Source organism: Rhinatrema bivittatum, chromosome 1, assembly GCF_901001135.1.
Source record: "Rhinatrema bivittatum chromosome 1, aRhiBiv1.1, whole genome shotgun sequence".
Classification (NCBI taxonomy): domain Eukaryota; kingdom Metazoa; phylum Chordata; class Amphibia; order Gymnophiona; family Rhinatrematidae; genus Rhinatrema; species Rhinatrema bivittatum.
Genome location: NC_042615.1, coordinates 272356155 through 272380203, shown reverse-complemented (window position 1 = coordinate 272380203; position 24049 = coordinate 272356155). Strand labels below are relative to the sequence as shown.

The 24049-nt window shown below is 44.0% G+C and overlaps 1 protein-coding gene across 3 annotated transcripts in view; it reads right to left on the bottom strand.

Annotated features, from left to right (window-relative positions):
- ALMS1 (ALMS1 centrosome and basal body associated protein) overlaps nucleotides 1-24049 on the bottom strand; it is a 266815-nt gene that overhangs the window by 87051 nt on the left and 155715 nt on the right. For 2 of the 3 annotated variants that reach the window (XM_029594680.1, XM_029594673.1), the window contains exons 9-10: nucleotides 7318-8917; nucleotides 5752-5874 (exon numbers count right to left, since the gene is read on the bottom strand). In XM_029594680.1, the coding sequence (XP_029450540.1) occupies nucleotides 5752-5874; nucleotides 7318-8917 (1723 nt within the window). The remainder of the gene's footprint in view (nucleotides 1-5751; nucleotides 5875-7317; nucleotides 8918-24049) is intronic. The other variant, XM_029594689.1, reaches the window with a different exon arrangement.

The following is a 24049-nucleotide window of genomic DNA, read 5'->3' as shown; positions in this document are numbered from 1 at the left end:
TAAATAAGAGGTTCTCTCAGTGCACGGCAGGTCAGTGAGTCTTTCCTGTACTTTCAGTTGAAGATCTGAGGCCCGTAACAATGCCATTCTGCTGGCAATGATTCCCGCTGCAGAGATTCTTGCTGCCATTTCAAGAACATTGTAGGTGGTGTGCACCTCCAGTTTTCCGCACACCAGGCCCTGACCGACCAGTGACAGAAAGGTGACTTGCTGCCGTTGAGGCAGCCGCTCGGCTGCCTCCTGCACCTGCTTCCAGAGGTTGCGAGAGTATTGGCTCATGTAGAGCTGATAGGAGGCAATGCGGGCAATGAGCATAGCCCCCTGAAAACCTTTCCTCCCAAGGGCGTCCAGCGCTCTGTGATCTCTCCCTGGGGGTGCCAATGCATGGGTCGGAGAGGGCTCGGCCTTCTTCAGAACGGAATCGACCACTACTGATTGGTGTGCCAGCTGACACTTGTCGAATCCGATAGCCTGTTGGACGAGGTAAACTCCGTCCGCCTTTCTGTTCACAAGAGGAACTGTGAGAGTGTGCACCCAAATCTTCAACAGCAATTCCTTAATGATTTTGTGCACTGGGATCGCCACAATCTCTTTAGGAGCCTCCTCAAACTGGAGGATCTCTAGCATCTTTTGCTTGATGTCCTCCTCTGCCACCACCTGCACAAATCCTGTAAAGGTCAGGTCTTCAGAGGTAGACCTCCTTCAGTCCTCCAGAGGAGACTGCTCTGGGGAACTCTTCTGAGTCCTCTGAGGATTCCGCAGTATCACCCCCCCAGGAGTCATAAGAAGCCTCATCCTTGCTGTAATCCACAGGGAGTGGGGTTCTAGGTGCGCGGCCTTTGTCCAGAGGCCGAGCACCTAGAATGGTACCGGTGGCACTGGCGCCAGCACCGGCCTGGCAAAGCTTCACAGGGGACTACAGGCCGCGGGGCCAGCACCAGCACACCGACAGGCCTTCTTGGAGGAGCCGGCAACAACCACCACATTGTTCAGGGGAAGCATCAGCGCCGTACCGGGCATCGTTGGCTCACTGTGAACTGTCACCAGTAGGGTCGGGTAAGACACTGATGAGCACATTGAGATGCTGCAGCAGCAGTTCCAGCAGAAAGAGCTTGAGCACTGATAACGTCTTTATCACCTGCTCGATGCCCTGCAGCACCCGATTGACCACTAACTGGATTCTGCGCTCCTCTTCCTCAAAAGTTGTCAATGCCAAAACAGACTGGAAGGTAGGAGTGGCCAGATCTTCCTCAAAACGTTGAGGTGGATCAGCAACTGACACCAGGAACGGCAGAGACCGTTCCAGACCTCTGGCATTGATGAAGGATAGGCATTCTTCGCCACAGGGTTGCTTTCAGGGCATCATGGCATGCGCTGGTGCAAACCTGAGTCTGGCACAGTGTTTCGAAGGCGACCGATGCGGATTCTTCCTCGGCTTCCCTTGGCGCTTGGCCTAGTCTTTCCCTGGTGCCAAGTTTGAAGACGACAAACCAAATGTCCTCAACCTGGTGGAGACTGACAGGATTCAGTCCACGGTGCCCCTGCCAGTGGCACCAATGGAGCGAATGGCCCTGCCAGCATCGATGGCTCGGTATCTATCGGTGCAGTTCCAAGGTTCTTTAGCATTGATGCCACCAATGCTGATGTCTCGGACTTTCTTGCCCTGATACATGGGAGTCGTGCACCCATTTCAACACTTTTCCCCGGAGTCTCTTGGGGACAATGGTCTTCCCGGCTGTAATGGAAGTGGTGGAGGTCAGGAGAATACTTGCTGGGTGGATGAGATGTCATGGCACTTCTATGATATCTTCAGTTAGGAAGGAACAGGTGGTTCTTTTCTTGCCAGCCGGCAGCAGAGCTCAAAGTTAATACGAGAGAAGAAGAGAGATCAGTGAGCCTGCCAAAGTGTTGAACTGCAGAAAATATTCTAAGTTTTTATGATCTGTGTAGTTGCTGCTTTTGTGTTGAGAGCCCTCCAAGAGATGCCACTACTCTTCCAGAGTGAGTATAATGGCTAGAAGTTCTCTGTCTTTGACAGTATAGTTTTTCTCCACTAGAGAAACTTTTTGAGAGAAGAGTGAACAAGGGAGAAGTTTTTCTTCTGTGCTGTGTTGACTAAGGTCAGCCCCAACCCCAAGGGAAGAGGCATCTACCACAAGCATGAAAGGATGGGAAGTGTCTGGGTGTTGGAGACAGGTCCTTGAGTGAAGGCTTGTTTGAGCTTCTAGAAGGCTGCGAGCGTTTCTGGTGGCCAGTTCCTGATATTCAAACCCTTTTGGGTTAAGGCCATGAGTGGAGCAGCAAGAGTGGAATGTTCATGAATGAATTGCCGGTGTTAATTGGAGAATCCAAGAAATCTTTCTAAGACTTGCAAGTCCACTGGCTGCAGTCATTCTAGGATGGCCTTCTGTTGTGCAGGGTCCATGTTGAGTCTGGTACTGGAGATTAGGTACCCCAGGAAGGGTAGGCTCTCTTGTTCAAAAAGACATGGCATACAGATGATTTTCATGTAAGTGTTTGAGTACAATTTTTAACCTGGGTCCTGTGAGCAGGCAGGGAGTGGGAGAAGATGAGAATGTCATCGAGGAATACCACCATGGAAGAATATATAAGGTCCCGGAAAATATAATTCACCATTTTTTGGAAGACTGCTGGGGCACTGCACAAACCAAATGGAATGACTAAATATTCATAGTGTCCATCCCTTGTATTAAAGGCGGTCTTTCATTCATCTCCATGCTTGATTTGGATGAGATTGTATGCGCCCCGGAGAACCAGCTTAGTGAAGACTCAAGCCACCTGTAGTCAGTCAAACAGTTTGGATATTAACGGCAAGGGACAGCGAACCTTTTTGGTAATAGCTTTCAGGCCTCTGTAGTCAATATAGAATCTCATTTTTTGCCATGAAAAAGAACCCTGCGCCAGCAGGTAAGGAAGATGGCCCCTGGCAAACTTTTCTTGGATGTAATCATTCAAAGCCTTGGTTTCCGATCCCAAGAGTGGGCACACCCTGCCTCATGGAGGGTCCTTGCCTGTGAAGAGCTTGATCCTACAGTCCTAGGAGCGGTGAGGAGGCATCGTCTCGGCTTGCTGTTTAGAGAACATGTCCACATATTCCGCATATTGCGGTGGTTATCCAATCTGGATAGTGGCAATGGTGAGGGGAGTTGGAAGGATGATTGAGGCAAGACAGGAGTAAGAACAAGATAGCCTCCATGGGCTAGTTCAAGTGTGGACCAATCAATAATGGTTTGCTGTTTTTGTAGCCAAGGAAGGCCCAGGACAATCTGATTGACTGCTCAAGTACAGAGTGATTGACTCAGAACAAAGTACACTGGTCTGGAGGGTAAATGGAACAGTGCATTGTGTGATCCTGCCCAGGAATGGGTCACTGTAGACAGAGGAAACATTAAGAAGTTGCTCCAAGGAAAGCGTAGGTAAATGATAGTGGTTCACTAGATGTGATCTATGAAATGTTCCCAGCACTGGAGTCCAGGAACATCTAAGAGAAGAAATAGGTCTAGTCTTGAGTGATTGCTACTGGGACCAGGAGTTTGGGATCGGAGAAAGTCTAGCCTAGGGTTATCTCCTCAGTTAACCCTAGGCTCAGGTGTTTCTTGGTTTCTCTGGGCATTGGGCCATCAGGTGTCCTGGTGCAGCACAATACATGCACAAGTCCTGTTGTTTTTGGTGTGCCTTTCCCTGGGCTGTCAGCTGGGTATGACACAATTGCATGGGTTCACCCTGGGTTTTAGGCTCTGAGAGTAAAGTCACCGGAGGAGAGGCCACTGGTAGCAGGGTGCCAAGGGAACGGTGTATCAAGACTTGTGCTTGTGTGTCCTCTCCTGGAATCTGCGATCTATACATCTGGCCAGGACAATGAGATCATCAAGTTAGTCTTTTATGCGACCTGCCAGAACTTGCAGGAAGATGGCCGAGAAGCTGTCTTCACCCCAGTTCAGTTCAGAGGCAAGCATCCTAAATTTGATGGCGTACTCTGAGAGGGTCTGGGAGACCTGTTGGATCTGTAAAATTTCAGTGGTTCGGGTGGCAACCCTTCCTCGCTTGTCAAAAACGAGGTGGAACACTTGGAGAAAGCTGTTTACGTTTTGGAGTATAGGATTCTCGCGCTCCCAAAGAGGGGAAGCCCATGCCAAGTTGGTGCCACCCAAAAAAAGAGAGAACATAAGTGATCTTGGTCTGATCATTAGAGAACATTGCGGCCTGTAGCTGGAAATGTATTCAGCACTGGTTTATAAAGCCGACAGCATTGTCTGGGATCCTCATGAAATGTGGGGGTGGTGGTAGCTGAGGTAAAGGTTGGGTGGTGTCCAGTGGTACCTGAGGAGGCGGAGTCGTCGGTCTTGGTGTGGGTTCTTGCCTCAGGGTATCCACTGTATGGCCAACTTCTCCAGGGCAGCGGTGACCTGATTGAGCACCTGTTGCTGCTCCTGTAAGCGCTGTGCCAAGCCTGGAATTGCTTGGAGCAAAACCTGGGTCATTGGGTCCATGGCCTCGGCAAACTGTTAGACTTGTGGAACCTTATGTTGCAGTAAGGTTGACACCACCTACTAGGAAGGCCAGTAGGTCCTCATTGCCAGACTGAGCTGGAACTTTGCTATACCAGCCCCTTTTCATACAGGTTGAGCCTTTGGGTTTTGGGGATCTTCACATCTTAGGGGAGCATCTCTGGTGAAGGCTAGGAGGTTCTGTAGTTAGGCTAGGGTTGAGGCAGGTGGCAGTCAAGGAAGGTCAAGACACAGGCTATGGTCAAGGCAGGCGGCAATCAAGGAAGGTCAAGACACAGGCTATGGTCAAGGCAGGCGTCAGACAAGGATGGTCAGATCAGAGGCTAGGGTCAGTACTTGAGGTCAGTCCAAGAAGCCAAGACAAAGCTGAAGACACAGAAGGCTGGTCAAGGCTGAAGATGAAGGCAAAGCAAGGCTGGAGACATGGAAGGCTGGACATGGCTGAAGATGAAGGCAAGGCATGGCTGAACGAGGCTGAAGAAAAGGCAAGGCATGGCTGAAGACATGGAGAAGTCCTGCATCAGCAACTCATACTATCTAGGGGTAGTCGACCCACTGCAGAGGCGAAGAATGAGTGTCAACAACTCCTTTATATAGGTCCTGGCATCTGATGTCATCATTGGGTGCCGCAAGCCTTTTCCCACTGTGGGCCCTTTTAAACTAGTGTGAGTCCTGCATATGCACACTTAAGTGAGTCCTGAGGAGGAAGAGGGAGTAGCAGCATCTAGCTGCATGACACAGGAGCGGCACAAATATTCTGAGTGGGCAACTGGGCAGCCTGGATGAGTGCGTTGGTGCGGACTGTTCTGCGAGCTGGCAAACATAACACAAAAATCAAAGAAATGAGATCACTTTGAGCCTGTGCTGATCAGGAAACACCATCACACCTGCAGCCAATTCAGAAGGCAGGTAGCTCTGAAACAATTCAGTGAAGTGGTCGTGGGGACCAATGACTGGAGCTGAGAAGAGGTGGCAGGCAGAAGGCATTTGGGGTAAGGGGGTGAAAGGGTAGGCAATAGAGGCCCAGAGAAGAAGAAGGGAAAGGTAGGTGAAGGAAGGAGAGAACAGAAGGAGTGACCCAGTTTCAAAGGCTGAGAAAGTTAATTCTAGACATGCATATCTCAAATGCAATTCTGCTGGTTACTGAATTATGCCAACCTTTCCACAAAGTTTTGAAGGTTTCCCAACTAAAAATAAGATCTTGGCTGAAACTACTATTTACCTGGGTGGGAGCTCTCAATGGTGGTATCTGATCTGACAGGAGATATTTTGCGTCTCCCTTCAGGATAAGGGAAGAACACCTCAGGGCTTCTTGCTCGCCTATGCGATAGCAGCTGAGATTGATCTGTAGAGAGCATTTTTGTTAGAAAATCATCTCCTAACAAATTCACATCAAAAAGAGCAGTCTTGGTAGTTAAGGGCATACAGTTTAAACTCTGTATTCACCACATAAGCAAGGGTGAACAGCAGAGATTTGGTCCCAGAGCATAAATGTTCCTTCTAAGCAGTAATCAGAGAATTGACTGCACCACTTATGTCATAATACTGTGTTTGTTTGATCTTTGATGTCATGCATTCTGTTGAATTACAGTGTTCTACAGCACTGGATTCCATTTAAATATTTTACTATTAAAATCTCATTTGTTTGGTTCAACTGAATAAAGGACTGTCAATTGAAAACTTAAAAAACAGGGAAGCCACAGCTCTTAACTTTACAATGTTCAAATGCATATGTGAATTTTATTGTTATCTTACAGACATTAGCTTCTTTTTAAATAAGAAAACAAAAGTGGTATGTTTTACTGCCAGGATCTGGTCAGCGACCAAGAACATCTATGAATGAGAGTTATCTAAGCATAATTTCCAGTTAAAAAAGAGAAAATCCCATTACAAATAATATAGAGCTGTTTTTCCCTTCAAAGGTGTTGTCTTGAAAGTCCAGCCAGCTTGTTCATTGTGACAATTTTGCTTGGGACTAAACAAGCCTTGATAATGTGGGATGTTGTACCTGTAAGGAAATGGTGTCTGCAGGGGTGGATTCCCGAGGAAGACTGGCCCGGGGATTCGGCGCCCAGGACACATCATGTGGTCTGCAGAGCGCGGCTTCATCACGGCCGCGCACGACAGACCACGGGACTGGAGCGACCGGCACACCGGGGGGATACCCGATCCTCCGATAGGCCAATCCTAGGTGTCTGTGTCTCTAAGAAAACAGATGTACTCCCCCACTGGGTTTCAGAATTACTAATTATTGTAAAATAAACCCATTTTTGTCTCATCTTCACACAGACAGAAGGCAAAGGAGTTTATTCACTGTACAATGAGATATAGCTGATACTCCAGGCAGAGTGCTGCAGTGCTAGAAATTAGATACCAGAATACAAGGCAAGTGATTGCAATTAAATTATGACTACTGAAATTCATACACACCGCCTTAATAGATGTCAACAAATAAAGAAAAATCCACAAATATTAACCTTTGAAGGATAAGGAATACAAAGTACATTATTCTTATTTTTTTCCCCAAGGGTATTGCTTAGTTCATATGTACCTGCTACATATGAAACAAAGCAATCTATAGAAGTCAAATAATGCACCATTAGGCAGAAATTCAGAAAGATGACAGACACTAGAGCATGGGTAGGCAACTCTGGTCCTCAAGTGCCACATGCCAAATGGATTTTCAAAAATATCCACACAATATTCATAAGATGCATTTATACACACTGCCTCCATTGCATGTAGATGTATCTCATATATATATATAAAGAATTCATGGTATACTCACCACCTAGTTGTGAGGAAAGGGAGATTCGATTTGGAGGAAGAGGTGACACTCCTGAGGCCCCAACTTTCTGATTAAGGGACCTGTTGGTGATGTTTTCATCATCAGAAGGGCTGATATAAATCTCTGCTGAAAAGGTGGTCTTTTCAGGGCTTTCTGTTGTTATTTGAGTCATAGCATCAGATGATGCCTTCTCCCTTTGTGCAGGGACCACAGACTTGGAATCATCCTGCCACTGGATCTGTCTACTTGAATCACAAGGCATGGTAGGCATCTTTCTTGACAATGGCATGTCCAGGGTAACTAAAGGCAGAGGGCTCAGATCTTTGGCTGTATCAAATCTACTCAGAGCTGAGTAATGCACATTAAATGACTCTGGGTAAGACACTGGAACTGGAAAGTAAGATGATCCTTGAGACTTTGGTGCAGACTCACTGTCTGTCAACTTTGAAACAGTCAAAGATCTTAAAGGAGATATGGAGAACTTTCCTTGTCTGTCTGTCTCAGAATTCCTACTAGGTCTTGCTCCAGCTTCAATGTAATATTCATTAGGCTTCTCGTCAAATTCTAAATTGATCAATTTGGTGTGATCAGGTTTTGGAGAGAGTGTTACACGGACACAAGAAAGAGCTTTCCTAGTTGGAGAAGAAGAAAGGACAGAATCTATAGTTGCAAGATGTGCTAGAGAGGAAGGCTGCACCACACTGTTATTCCCTGTTCCAATACTAGTCGAGTTCACAGAAGAGGCTTCAAACTGGGTTTTGACCTCCCGTGATGTGATCTCCTGAGGGAAGTCTGGTCTTAAAGTCTGAGCAGTTTGGAAACTCTCTCTCTGTGCACTGAAGCTCTGACTTTGTTCCATGACATCAGATTTAGGACCTTGACCTGATCTAACATCTTTTCTTTGAAATGTTCCAGCTTTGCTGTCCTGATTTTCCTGCAACTGCTTGTCTCTATCTCCAGTAAGCAAGTGAGATTTGGAATCTAATAAAGCACATACTCTTGAGGTTCCCAGTTGTCTGATAAGATGAGACTGATCTTCAATGACAATGGTTTGATCCTCCATGGGCACAATACTGTGAAGCTGTGGGTTGTCTTCAGCAGTGTCAGTATTGAGGACTGGGGAAACTGAAGGAGACGGAGAACGTTTGCGGGATGAAAAAGTGATTGAAGCAATTGGTTTTGAGACATCAGATAGATGTTGAGATGGCAAAGTCTCCTGCTCTATCTGTATCTTGGTAATGCCTGCCATCCCTTTCAAACTGGTGTCCGTATTTTTACTTGAATCTTTATGAAGTTCAGTGCTGATGTTGTCAACAGGAAAAGCTATGAACTGCTGAATCTGATGCAGTACAGGTAATTCTTTGCTGGCAAAAGCATATGTTGAGTCACATGGTAGCAGATTATCAATAATGTGACTTGGATTTGTGTGAATGAGATCAATGGATGTAAAGTCTCTTGTGTTTTTATTTTGTACCCCATCAGGTTTGGCATTATACATTAAGCTATGGTCTGATGACTCTGATGCATTCAAGGTTTTGAATTGTTCCATATCTTGCCACTGCTTGAGGCCTTTAGAGTTCGAACCTAAACTCAATAGACTCTGCAATTCCAAAACATAAACATAAAAGATTATATATATTCATATATTTTTAGATTATTCACACTAGATTAAAAAAAATAGTTTTGTGCATTTCAAGCAAATTTAACTATCATAATTCTATATCTACCCAGTGGAAAACAAAGTATTTTTACATATACACATTCAACATACCAGATCAAGATTAAGGAATAATGTTTCTAGAAACAAAGGGGCCGATTTTCAAAGGGATCTAGTCAGTTAGGTCACTTGGGATGAAAACCTTCACCACTGAACAGCTAAATCTAGGCAGTTAGAATTTGTTGCTCAGTTGTGGGTATTCCAGAGGTAGGATTTTGTCCGGAGGGGGGAAGGGGGAACAATTTAGCCAGCTAGTGCTCAATTTTCATTGCTAGCTGGCTAAAGGCCTGATTTACTATTTATTTATTATTTATTTATTTATTTATTTATTTATTTAAGGATTTTTATATACCGGGGTCCGTAAGAAACATCACCTCGGTTTACATTCAAACATTAATTCAGCAAAGAGCTTTACAATATAACATAATAACTGTATGAATATAAGACTAATTATAACTTTGTAAGTTATTAAGTTAGTAAGTTATTATTAACTTTGTAAGTTACTAAGGCTTTTCTCCCATTCTGTCTCTATGGGAAAAATGCTTAGTAAATGAGGACCTATGTTAACTGGCCATCTCTCTCATAGCAGTTTAAATCCAGCCAGCTGGCTTGATTTATGAAAGTTGAAAGTGAAACATATATAGAAACATAGAAACATAGAAATGACGGCAGAAGAAGACCAAATGGCCCATCTAGTCTGCCCAGCAAGCTTCACACATATTTTCTCTCATACTTAAAGACTGAAAGACTAAAGTACCTCTATTTACCAATAATGTTGACCCAAAACAAAAAACAAATGTTTTTGTTGTTTTAATGACCTCATACCAGGCTTAATGGTGCAATTTCTGCACAGTCATTGGCCATTGTGTGCGGGATAGCATATATTGGTTGCTTTCACCACGCTATATTTAATCATCGGTCATTAAAGTATTTTTTTCATGCTGTTTGTAATAATGCACCATATTATGTGAATAAAATCATTTTGTAAAATTATTGCATAGTCCCTTTTTCATGGCATTATTTTACATTGTTGTATACGAGATTCTCAGCTACTTAGCTTTGTCATGGAGAAACACTTTTTGACCCAGTGTCTAGAGGTATTTAACAAGCTGATTTATGAAAACCACAGCTTAGACAGCTAGGTTACAGCTTATCTATTTATTTATTTATTTAGAAAACCTTAATATTCCACACTCTTTCCAAAAAAATTGGTCAAGACAGATTACAACATCAAAATTAAAACAAATGTAATTTAAAACATTCTAATCTTCAAAACATATCACACACATCACAATCAAAACAATACAATAAAAAAGACAAAATTAAACAATCCAACAAAAAGCATGATTTAAAAGCTTACCTGAACAAATAAGTTTTTAGTATTTTCCTAAAGCTTTTATAATCACTCAGCAAACACATTTCCAAAGGAATACTATTCTCTAGTCTTGACACAATGTGGGAAAAGGCTCATTTAGAAGTTTACCTGCATCATGTTCACTTTGAGCAACAGGAAACTGAAGGGGGTTTTAGAGCCCTAGCTCAACATTTTAAAAAGGCAAGAATATAATGGAATATTAAAGTGCTAAGACAGTAACATACAAATGTGACTCTGAGAATTGTCTTGCAATGTGATAAAAGATTTAAGGTTGCTGTCATGGTGGTGGAAGGTAGGGGGTGGCCAACATCCACATGAATCTAGAAAGGCATAATTTTAAGTAACCCAACTTTGCCTTTCCTGCATCATACCACCTTTAGCATGATGATGAAAACGAACAGGAGTAGAAGTTTTTTGGAATTTTTTTTAGCACAATGGAAGCTAAGCTACATTGCGCCAAACTATGATTAGATGATCAGGAAGGCATAACATGTGACTGTGTGTGGCCTACTGGTTAGAATAATAGATTAGAAACCAGTAACCCTGGATTCAAATCCTACTTCTTGTTCTGACCTTGGACAAGTCACCAACTCTCATCACCTCAGGTTTCCACTTAGACTGTAAACTCTCTGAGCCAGGGACTCCCTGCAGTTGTATGCATTTTGTTGTAACACTTGCTAGTTTGGCATGCTCTATAAAATTTCCACATTAAATTATTTTCTATTCCTTGACCCTGTTTACCTTTGCTATAATGAATACGGAAACTTACAAATAATTCTGAAGATTTATATCTTTCCTACTCTTAGAAGTATATGCTGGTTGTCACTGGGCATATGTAATTTGCATCAGTATGACAAACTGTGTAGCACCTCTTCACCTGCATTTTATTTTTTTTATCCTGCTTATTCGCTTCCGTATAAAAGGAAGTCTCCAGAATTCCAGGATCACGAACAATAGTGCTAATGCTGCTGCTATTGCCTACATTTCTACTTTCAAGGTGAAGTACAAATGAATGTTGCCTAGAGCTTGCATGCCGGAAGTTCCTCCATTCACATTAAAGCATTTATGCAGAATTCACTAGGCAAAGTGGTGTGCAAATGCTATTCATAGATGGGCAAAAGCAGAACGTCATTACTGAGAGAAAGTCACTAAGGCCAGCGGAAAGACGTTCTAAATATGGTTACAGGTTACAAAGAAGCGATAGTAAAACATCTCTACTGTTTAGCTGCGTCTGTTGATTAAATACCAAGGTATTTCTGTACTGTATCTCGTTTCTCAAGGAAAAACAATCTGGCAGGTTAACAAACATATGGAAGTCTACAATGGCCAATCACAGCAATGGGACAAAAATCTAAAGCACTAATGGGAAAAAGTAATAACTTGGATTTAAATAGGACCTTTTGTCTGAACAGAATCCTACAGCATTTTTATAAGCAATAATTAAAGCCCTTTCTGTGGGTAAAATGCGGGTTTACTCATGAAAATGAGCTTTTTGATTCCTACTCACTCTCTATGTGGGTATGTCAGCAATGCAAGTCTTTTACTCAGATATATTTGGAGGCATTCCCGAGGGAGGTAACCCGTAAGTTTTGCCTTTAAAAAGTACCTGCATATAAAGCAGGCACAAATGTGTGCAGGTACGTCTTGCGAAGCAATAATCAAAGCAAAACTACTCATGTAGACAGTAACTTTCAAACCAGTGCAAGAACGCACATATGCGCCTGTTGGTTGGCCTGCGCCCAGAGATGCGGCCATTTTCTAAAATGTTATAAAATAGCCTAACTGCGTCCACAATTACAAGTGAACGCATACCTATGCGGGCAAATGCCGATTCTACCACATAAGTGGGAGGATTTTAAAAGACGCACGCTGATGCCATTACCAATTTTCCCAGTTCATTCCCAATTCGCCCAAGTAAGGAATAGGATTTCCAAATCCCCTTAGTTTAATAGCCTCCTTTCTCCCCTGTTAACCCCAACCCTTAAACCCTGGCGAACTATTTATCTTTATTTTATAACTTACACATCATCCATAGCAAAAGTAATGTTACATGGCAAGGAACCCTGGTACGCACCTTTGTGCATAATTATGTGCTAATTTCTTAAAATCCAGGAACACCCATGCCCCATCCCTTTTTTTGAAATTTTAATTTGTGCGCAGAGCGGCAAGTATGCACGTACCCGGTTGGCTTTTAAAAACGGCTCGGTGTGCACTGGCCTGACTTGTGTGCATACCTCCTGGTTTTGGCATGCGCTGGGCTTTTAAAATTCACCTTTTAGTTTTGCTTCCATTACTTTAGCAAATCCCCAAAATAGTTTATATACCCAATAATGCATCAAACTCACCACTGATGCAGGGTGAAAGTGATAATAGAAGGGTACTATAGAGTTGGGGTAAGAAGTAAAACTATGACTCTTCAGTTATACTTGATTGCATGTACTCCTGCCTGGTTGCTCCATTTCAAAATAGCGCTGGGCAAGTTGAGGCCGGGGCCATTATGTTGTGTGGCTGTAGTCTGTCATACAACCAAATGGTGCCAGCCTGGGGTTCACCGGTGACCATTTTAGTATGCAGGATCAGCTCAGCAAGATCTTCCATGGAAGATCCAGACTGCAATGGGATAAGGGCTGGGGTGGGGTGGGTAAAGCTTGGTGAGGTCTGTTTCAGTAGGTTTGATGGGCAGGGGAAAGGGGAAATCTATTTAATTTTGGTGTTTCAGGGGGTTTCTTTTTCTGGGGAGAGGAACAGGGATAACTGGGTTTAGGTTGGAGGGGGAGGCAAAGTGTGCTGGGGTCAGCCGGGAAGGGGGTGGCAGAGTACACTGGGGTCAAGCTACAGAGGGGGCAGAGTGCGCTGGGGTCAGACTGAGGTGGGAAGGGAGGGTCTGAAGGTCAGTTGGGGGAGGGGCTATGGAGAGGCCATGGAATGTGCTGGGATCAGGCTGGGGAGGGGAAGCAGAGTGTGCTAGGGCTGGGCTTCAAAATGTGCAGGGGCTAATCTGGTAAGGGGGAAGGAGGAACAGAGTACTCAGGTGGGGCTAGGAAGAGGGATCAGAGTGTGCTGGGGATGGGCTGAGGAGAAGGGAAGGAAATGTTGGCATAGGGCTGGGGAGAATGGAAGGGCGTGCTGGGTTCAGGCTGGGGAGATGGACAGAGAATAAGGGCTTCTGGGGAATTTCAATAGGTTTCAGCTAGTATTACTATAACTAAATATTTTCTTCTAAAAGTTAATATTCTTATTTCTCTCTTCTTCCTGTTATCTTTATTAAAATGTATTGATCGCTTATGTGTACAGCTAAGCAATGTACAATATTACATTCATAAATAAAATATAACACAAACAGAAACTAGCCACACATACAGTCATCTGCTAAAGTATATTTCCAATATACTCAAAAAGTCTAGCTCAAATGTGAAGAGATTGTATAAGGTCAAACTGGGGAAACCTCATACTGTGCCAATACTAGGCTAAATGGAAATGCCTATATGGCTACTTATTTTGAAATTCTAACTCCAACAATGTGGTTGTTAGAATGCATATATAATCATTGGTAACCCCAGAAAGACAAGATGCTTGGTCAATTACTCCATTAGGCTATCTTGACAATCCAGTGCAAGTCCACTGTTGTGGGAGTCAGTGATGGTATACAAACGAAGAATGTTACACCAATCAAAACTCACAGTTATGATGCCAAGGTGCTGTATAAGAAACTTCATGCGATAAGTGTCACGATCCCGACACTGCAATGTGTCTAATGGAGTAATTGACCAAGCATCTTGTCTTTCTGGGGTTACCAATGATTACCGTATATATGCATTCTAACAACCACATTGTTGGAGTTAGAATTTCAAAATAAGTAGCCATATAGGCATTTCCATTTAGCCTAGTATTGGCACAGTATGAGGTTTCCCCAGTTTGACCTTATACAATCTCTTCACATTTGAGCTAGACTTTTTGAGTATATTGTTGATATCATAAGTGTTTAGCATTTTCTGGACCTCTTTTTTTAAAGTATATTTTCAGCCATAACTGGTTGGTTGTTGTCATCAAGCCCAATTATTAAAACATGAAAGAATACAGCTGGTCCCCCTAACCCTTCATGGCAATTCTGTGATACGGAACAGTGAGACTACATCATGGGAAAGGAGATTACATGGAGCTTAGCCAATTTCTGATGTTAACTTCAGAAGTGTTTATCCCAACTGGGAAAATCTGTAAGAAAGGACTAATCTGGGGCAGTTTTACAATGGCAACATAAAAGGCTCACTACTTTCTAAAAGGAATAAAATCTAGAGAACTAAAATCCTCCTTTTGGTAGGTAAAGTTATAATATTCTCAAGTTAAGTATCTGCTTAGTTATTCCATATGTGGGAGGAGGGCAGACTCAATGAAAGAAGACCTAACAATGGGGTCTAATAAACTAGAGAGACTGCATTTGTAGACAGACTTGAAACCTGGTAAAAAGAAACTTCTTTTTCTCGTTGTTAATGGTGAACCTGAGTTTCTGAAAATTGCAGGGCCTAAACCTTTGCTAATTAGACACTGCAGACAGACAGAGAGAGAAAGAGGGAAGCAGGGTTGGACTATCTTCTCAAACTGACTCAGGAAACTTACTCCTGCCAATTCCCTCCACCCCTCTTCTTCTGGTCCTCTCTTCCCTCCCACAAGTGCCTTCAGCCTTTCCCACTACAATGCCATCATCAGTCCTCTCCATCTTCCCTTATCTCACTCTCCTAGTACCTCAACTCCCCCTTATCATCTCTCTCTTTCCAAGCCATCTTTGTTTCCCTTGCTCCCTTCCATTTCCCCTCTTGCTTTCCATCATCCTCTCCCATCTCTCTCTGCCTCCACACAGTTTAAGTTCCACCAGTGACTTCAGAGTGAAAAGGGAGAGAAGAAATAGTACTGCCAGGCCATACCCCTGAAAAAATAGATCAGGAAGTAGAACTTAGACAGGTAGAGCAACACTACATATTAGTTGTTATATACACATTTTAAAAATGTATGCATAATATATAAATCCCATATTTAAATTGAAAATGTTTTTCCCCTACCTCTGTCACCATCTCTTAACTTTCTCCTCCTATTGTTCCTCCTGTCTATCATAACTTCTTACCAATCCCTCTAACCATTTCTATCACTCCCATCCAGCCCTCCATTTCCTTCACAGGTCCTAGTCTACCTCTATCCCAGCCACCATCAACCCCTCATACCCCTTTCAGCTTCCCCATTCCCCATCTCACATCTTGCTGTCTCCAGTTCTCTCAACTTTTCTCCAGCAACCCCTCTCACCTCCTTTTTGTTATGTGTGCCATCTGCGGCAGACCTCGGTGCGGCCCCCTCACCTTCTCAGACAGACTCCAGCTCCTGGTTTCTCCTCACTAGCGGTGGTGGGTTGCCAGCTCTGACCTCGGGCCTCCAGCTCTGCCTAGGTCCCCAGTACTGCAGCTCAAGATGCCATTGCTCGTCGGGCTTCTCTGCGTGATAAGCGGAGAGACGCCACTGCCCGCACTGCGCCCTTCCCTAGGCGCTCGCACGCGTGCCTCTGATCCTTATGAAGGGCCCGTGGTGGGATCCTAGCCGCAGCCCTGGATGACGACGTCAAATTCTTCAGTGTATTTAAGCTCAGGCCTTGCTCCATGGTGTTGCCTTTGCAACAGGACTCCTCGCTACTCTAGTACTCGTTACTGCTAGAGAATCCTCTCTATTTATTTATTTATTTATTTCGAGGCTTTTTTATACCGAAGTATAGCGGGATGCCTTCACTCCGGTTTACAGGATAAACAACTTATACATAGTGGTGACCAATTGGTAACTTATACAAATATGAATATAACATCTTATATAACTTAAATAACTTGGTAAACAGGTTGGTGACAAAACAGTCACTGGGGCACTCTAGCAGGGAGCTGAGATAGGGTGGGGGGGGGCTAGGGGGAATCAGCTGAGGCGGGCTGGATAGAGGGCTGTGTAGCAAAAATTGAAGAACAAGAGACAAGGAGGAGAGGGCGGGAGGGGGGGTGAAGGAGGATGGGATGCCATAGGGGTGGTAGGGAGAGGGGAGGGGTGGGAGGTCAGGGAGGGGTTGGGGGAGGGTAGGACGGGGGAAGAAGGTGGAGGTGTTTGGGTATTAGTTAGGGAGGGGGGTGTTAGAAGGAAAGGAGGGGGGAAGAGGTGGGAAGAGGGATGTGGATGGCTTAGCCGACTCCGTCGCGGAAGGTTAGGTTGAAATACCAGGTTTTGAGTTCTTTTTTGAACGATTTGCTGTCATTGAGTGATCTTAAGTAATGGGGAAGGGTGTTCCATAATTTGGGTCCTGCGACGGAGAATGCTCTGTTCCTCGTGGCTGTTAGTTTGGCTATGCTGGGGAAGGTATGTCTAGGGTCATTTTGCCTTCTGTTCTGGTGGTCCGTTGTGCTTTGTGAAGGTGAATCATGTCAATTAGGGCGGGGTTGGCTGCATTGTAGATTGAGTTGTGGACAGTTGTTAGCGTTCCTGACCTCCGTTGTTAGCGTTCCTGACCTCCGTTGTTCCCGGTTCCTGTCTTCTTCGTTCCTGCCCTGTCTATGTGTTGGATTGACTCTACAGATATTGACTTTGCTTTGTTTTGACTACGCTTCAGCCTATCTCCAGACCCAGACCTCTGCTACGCCTGACTATGCTACAGCCTATCTCCAGACCCAGACCTCTGCTACGCCTGACTATGCTACAGCCTATCTCCAGACCCAGACCTCTGATACGCCTAATGCTATTGACTTCTCCGTGATCAGACCATTGCCTTGATTGACTAACGCTATTGACTTTCTCCGAGATCAGAACTCAGCATTGCTTGGCACGACCTCCGCTTTGCCGCCGGCGCTGATCCAAGCCTGTCATTGACGCCTCCTCTAGCCTAATCCCTGGATGTGGACTTAATAGGCTTCGGCCTACCTTTGCTCGAGTGCCCCCAACTAATCTCCATTCCATTGGCGCCCGAGTTCCAGTACCGTACCCAGTCTAGGATAGGACTACGCCACCTATCATCTGCTGTCTCTGGGCTGAAGCAACCTTTCTTGTTAACCAACCTCAAAAGCCCACCTGTCCTGCTGGCCCCGGCACCCAAAGGCTCAACCAGCGGGGAACGAGGACTGGTATAGGTGAAGCTCCAGTGGCCTCTACCTTCAGCCCACTCCACCTGCTGATGGTGGGGACCTGTAGGTCCTCACCCACGGGTTGCGTCAACCCCACCTCGGTCCAAGGGTCCACCTCCAAACCAACACTTTTCTCTCATTTCCCTCCTGCTACCCCCTTGTGCTATCTCCACAGCGTTCAGCTCCCCTTCAAACCCTATCCAGCCTCCAGCTCTTTCTCACTCCCTCAGCATCCAACCCTTTCCAACCTCTAGATTTTTCTCCTACTCTTTAACTCTTAATTTCTATCTCCTGATCTACTTTTACCATGGTTTTTTTTATTTTTCAAGAGTATGGTCACTGCTGTAACTTTCTCATTCTCTTTTCCCCCTCTTCACTCCCTGAAGTCAACAGATGTCTGGAAATAGAGGTATATAGGAGGGGCTGATGGAAAATTAGAGGGGAGGTTGGGGGATAGGGAAATGCAAGGACAAGAAACACACATTAGGCTTCACTCACTGTTCCTAATCTCATCACTATGTTCCCCTTATAATCAAACACAACAAACATGCAAGAGCAGGCAAGAATTTGGACAATCTTGTTTGAGCTTGTGTGTTCTTCTCAGTAGGCTAGGAGCAGGTGTTAACTGAGCAATGGAGAGTGGAAAGTGCTCCTCTTAATCCTACTTGCAAGATTAGTATGCCAAAAGCATGATATTTCAGAAATCATTCTGTATGAGTGACAAAGGTCATAGACCAGCTGCCCCCAGACCAGCCCAAGAGTGTATGCTAGACAAGACAAAAAACACCTTGACATATGCATAAAATACAGCATTTATCATACAGCACTTTCTCAAACAGTTATATAGGGAGTGACACTGTATGTGAACAATGTGCCATCTCTTACCTGGACAGCTGAAGCAAGAAAAATTAAAAGGGGCACACAAGAAACCAAACCAGTGCACACATGTACAAAGCAAAATCACACTGCAAACAAAGTATTAAGCTGGAAGGCCCAAACTGGAGGTTCTCTTGGGTCCCTTCTGTCAGACACTTTACTAATTAAAAGAAACCATCCATGGATCTCGAGATGCCCAGAGAGGCATCAATCACACACCAAGCAACATGCCTAAAAACAGTAGCAATTATAGTAGCACTGCTCTCTTACATCACTTCATCCCATCACCTTCAGCCATCGATTAGTGTCTGTGGGAGCTCCATGGCTGTCGCATACTGAAAGCAGGTAACATATACAACTCACTGAGCACCTTTCATCTTAGCAACTGATAAAGGCTCATATTACACAGATTTGAGCTTCATTCCTTCAGTTCTGGACTGGATTTATATGAAATGAGGTCCATATTCAGTAAGCCGGTTAGTGGACAAGTTATCTAGCTAAAGTTAGCCGGATAACTTGTCCCGTATATTTAGCGGAAGAAATATCCCACTAAATATACCAGTCTTAGGTTATGCAGCTACATATAGCTGGATAATGAAAAAAAAAACATGTCTGAATATAGCTAGGTGGGTTTTTAAGTTATGCGGTCTTGTGTGACTGGATAAGTTGCTACCCAGCTGGATATCTTGAAAAGATATCCAGGGAAGAAGCGCTGTCATCACCTACTAAACTAAAGCTAAAAATAAACTAGTCAATCCCCTCCCCTCCCCCCTCCAAAGCATAAAAGAAGTCAGCCCGTGTTTTTCAAATCCCACCCCCAAACCTTTTTAAACAGTAGTGAATTGCTCAGTATTGTGGACCGGGCCCTGTCCTATCCTGATTCCCCTCTTCCCACCCACCCACCCACAAGGAAGAGATGTCACTCCTGCATCCCTTTTGCCTCTCCATCCCCATTGGTAACTTTTATTAATAAGCTGGGAGCGAGGGACCCTATGCCCCGCTCCCGGCGCCTCCAGCGCTGCTCTAACAGAGGCAGAGCTGGAAGCGTAAACTTGAATGTAAGATTATACTTCCAGCACTGCCTCTGTCAGAGCATCACTGGAGGTGCTGGGAGCATGGCAGAAGGTTCCTCACTCCCAGCTCATTTAAAAAAGGTATCGGTAGGGATAGTTGAGGGCAGGGGGAAGGGGGTACAGGAGCAACACCTCTTCCTTGTGGGTGGGAAGGGAAGGAGGCAGGCTGATCTGATTTTTATGGTAAAATCTGGATGGGACCCGGTCCACAAGCAATTCCCTACTGTTTAAAAAGGTTTGGGAGGAGAGTGGTGGTTGGGATACACGGGATGACTTCTATTACGCTTTTTTGGGGGGGGGGGGGCAGAGTAGGGGATTGGACAACTTATTTTTCCCTTTAGTTTAGTAGGTGATAACAGTGCTACATAGCCGGATAACTTTTCAAGATATCTGGTCAAGAAGCACATTATCCAGCCACACAAGGTCACATTAACTTTAGATCTGCTCTTTAGCAGGTCTAAAGTTACTCGGCTAACCTAGCCTGATATACCCAATATTCGGCTAGGTTAGCTGAATATCTCAGCCCCTCCCCAGAACGCCCCTGAAACACCCCTTTTTTATATGGCTAAATTATAGCCGGATAAGTAGCTGTCCAGCTATAATTTAGCCGGATAAGCAGTTGAATATGCCGCATTAGTCATTTAAATGGATAACTTGTGAGTTATCCGTCTAAATGACTTTTGAATATTAACCTCAATATATTTAAGCAAACAGCTACTAAGCTGATAGATGAGAATAATTTTCCATTTATAAGTTGAGTATTAAACTTACCTTAGTAGCTTTAGCTTGTTTACACCTGGGATTTTTTGTTTGGCATCATGAGATAACACTGCAAATACCCTATTTACAGGTGAGAAGCCTAAAGAAACTCCTATATCAGACCTATAGCTCAGGATGAAAAAGACTAAGGGAAAGTTATGAGATACAAGGCCTAAATATGTATAGCTAGAGAACAGGAGGGAAGAGGGACACAATATAGACTTTTAAATAGCTCAAAAGTATAAACACTGTACAAACATAGAAACATAGAAATGACAGCAGAAAAGGACCAAAATGGTCCATCTAGTCTGCCCAGCAAGCCTCCCATAGTAGCATCCACTGCACCGTATAGGTTACCTCATGTTTCTCTTAAGGGTAGCAACTGCTGCTCTGTAGTTATCCCCGAGCCTTATGATAACCCATAAAAATGTACTGCTAGCAACATTTTTACTGGGTGATGAGCCTTCCTGAAAATTCAGACAGTGCTGCTTCACATGCTTTGTTTATGGACTTGGCCATAGAAGCAATCCTGTGTTTTTTTCCCCCCATATCTGCACATCAGTTCCCCAGACCATAAACGTCAGGGCTCTTGTTATTTGCTGTCTGAATCCAAATTCCTCTACCATTGAAGCAGAGAGCAATGATGGAGTTGCATCAACAGTATCAAGGCTTATTGCTTAAGGGTAGTAACCGCAGCACCAACAAGTCACCCCCATGCACTCTTTTCTTCATTTCCATCCTCTTAGCCTTTAGTGATCCATAGTATTTATCCCATGCCCCTTTGAATTCGTTCACTGTTTTGTTTTTTTCCACCTCCTCAGGAAGGGCATTCCAGGAATCCACCACCCTCTCCATGAAGAAATATCTTCCGACGTTGGTTCTGAGACATCCTCCCTGGAGTTTCAATTCGTGAACCTTAGTTCTACTGATTTCTTTCCAACAGAAAAGGTTTGACATTTGTACATCATTAAAACCTTTCAGGTATCTGAAGGTCTGTATCATATCTCCCCTGTGCCTCCTCTCTCCTAGAGGATACATATTCAGATCCTTCAGTCTCTCCTCATAGGTTTTCTGATACTGACCCCAGACCATTTTGGTTGCTCTTCTCTGGACTGCCTTCATCCTGTCTTTATCCCTTTTGAGATAAGGGCTCCAAAACTGAACACAGTTCTTTAGGTGAGGCCTCACCAAAGACCTACCTGTACAAGGGCATCACCACCTCCTTTTTTTTTTAACTGGTTATTCCTCTCTGTATGCAACCCAGCATTCTTCTGGCTTTAGCAATCGCTTTATCAGATTGCTTCACCATCTTCAGATCGCTAGACTCTATCACCTCAAGATCCCACGCTTGGTTCGTGCATATCAGCCTTTCCTGCCCATCACAAACAGCTCTTTTGGATTATCGCATTCCAGATGCATGACTCTGCATTTCTTGGCACTAAATCCCAGTTGCCAAATCTTCAACCACTCTTCAAGCTTTGATAAATCAGTTTTCATTCTCTCTACTCCTTCAGGCATATGCACTCTGTTGCAGATCTTGGTATCATCTGCAAATAGCAAACTTTATCTTCTATCTCTTCTGCAATGTCGCTCACGAAGATATTGAACAGAACCGGTCCCAATACTGATCCCTGTGGCACTTCACTTAACAAGGCTCTCTCTTCAGAGTAGGTTCCATTTACCATTACACGCTGTCATCTATCAGTCAACCAGTTTTTAATCCATGCTACCACCTTAGCACTCATTCCCAAGCTTCTCATTTTGTTCACAAGCTTCCTATGTGGGACGGTATCAAAGCTTTGCTGAACTCCAACTAGATGATATCAAGTGCTCTTCCTTGATCCAATTCTCCAGTCACCCAATCAAAAACATCAATCAGATTTGTCTGACAGAACCTTCCTCTGGTGAATCCATGTCGCCTTGGATCCAACAATTTACCAGATTGTAGATAGTTCAGTATCCTTTCAGCAGTGTCTCCATTAGTTTTCCCACCACTGAGGCGAGGCTAAATGGCCTATAGTTTCCACCCTCCTCTCTGCTATCACTCTTATGAAGCGGGGCTACAACCACTCTTCTCCAATCTTGCGGCACCACTCCCGTTTCCAGGGTTCTATTGAACAGGTCATTTAGCGGACCCACCAGGACATTTCTGAGTTCTTGTAGCATCTTGGGATGTACCTCATTCAGCCCCTTGGACTTGTCCACATTCAGTTTTCCTAGCTCGTCCCATAAAAGGAGTTGTGTCTAGCCCATTCCCTTCTACTGTCTTGAAAACCAGAAATGGTCCTTCTCCAGGGTCTTCTTTAGTGAACATTGAACTGAAGTATTTGTTTAATATTTCTGCCACTTCCTTGTCTGTCTCGACAACATTTTCCTCGTCGCCTTTCAATTTCACTATACCACTTTGGGCTTTCTTTCCTTCTTTCTCTTATATATCTGAAAAATGTTTTATCACCTCTCTTTTTCTTTTTACTTTCTTCCTCTTGATCTTTTGCTTTTCTGATTTCTTTCTTCATCTCCCTCAGTTTCACCAGGTATTGTTCCCTGTGTTCCTCTTTTTGGGATTCTTTATACTTCTTGAACTCTTTTGGTCTTTATTTTTGCTACCACCTCCTTTGAGAACCAAATTGGTTTCTTCTTCCTTGTACTTTTGTTAACTTTTTTAACATCTAGATCTGTTGCCTTTGTAAAAACTCCTTTAAATTTAGCCTACTGTTCCACCTCATCCATTTTCTCCCAGTCGTCTTGTTCTTCTTCCAGGTACATCCCCATTTTGTCAAAGTCCATATTTTTGAAATTAAAACTCAGGTCTTTGTGTGACTTCTTTGTATCTTATTTGTGATATCAAACCATACTGTCTGATGATCATTTGTACTGAGGTGGGCCCCTGCCAGACATTAGAGACATTATCCTCATTTGGAGCCCTCGTGAGCTCCATTACCATTTTTTTGAGCATAGTCCCTTGGAGGGCATCCACCATGTCTCTACTTCTCATAGATTCTGCAGAAGGAATATTCCAGTCCACAACCAGCAAATTAAAATCTCCAATGCGCAACATTTCTCCCTTCTTCCCCATCTTTTCAATATCTTCGATAAGATCTCCGTCCAGCTCTTCTGTCTAAATTGGAAGCTTTTAGACCACACCAATGTAAATGGAAACATCATCATCTTTTTTTAGGATAGCCCATAATACTTTTTCCCTACCCCACATCCCTTGCATTTCAATTGAATATTGTTTCTGACATAAAGCTCTAGTCTTCCCCCATTCCTGTCCTCTCTGTCCTTCCTTAAGTTATAGACTAGAATGGCTGTATCCCAGTCATGTGACTCTGTGAACCATGTTTCTGTACAGCAATTATGTCCAGGTCCATTTCCACCATTAGAGCCTACAGGTCTGGGATTTTATTGCCCAGACTACGAGCATTTGTGTTCATAGCTTTCCAGCTTCTCTCCTTGGACATCTTTTCTGTCTTATTCAGCTGACTTTTGTTATTTTCTTCACCCATTTCTTGGACATGTGGGGGGTGACATTCCAATTTCTTTTCTGCCACCTCCAACCTCTAGTTTAAATGCCTTATGGCACAGGATTTGAATTTTTCACTTAGGATCCTTTTTCCTGCCACAGCCAGATGTAAGCCATCTTTTGACATGGAGTCCTTTACTCTTTCATACATGGCCCCAGCCCCCAATATATCCAAAACCTTCTTCCTTTTACCATGTTTTGAGCCATGTATTGAAGTTATCTATATGACTTAGCCTCTACTTCCCCTTTCCATGAACAGGTAACACTTCCAAAAAAGGC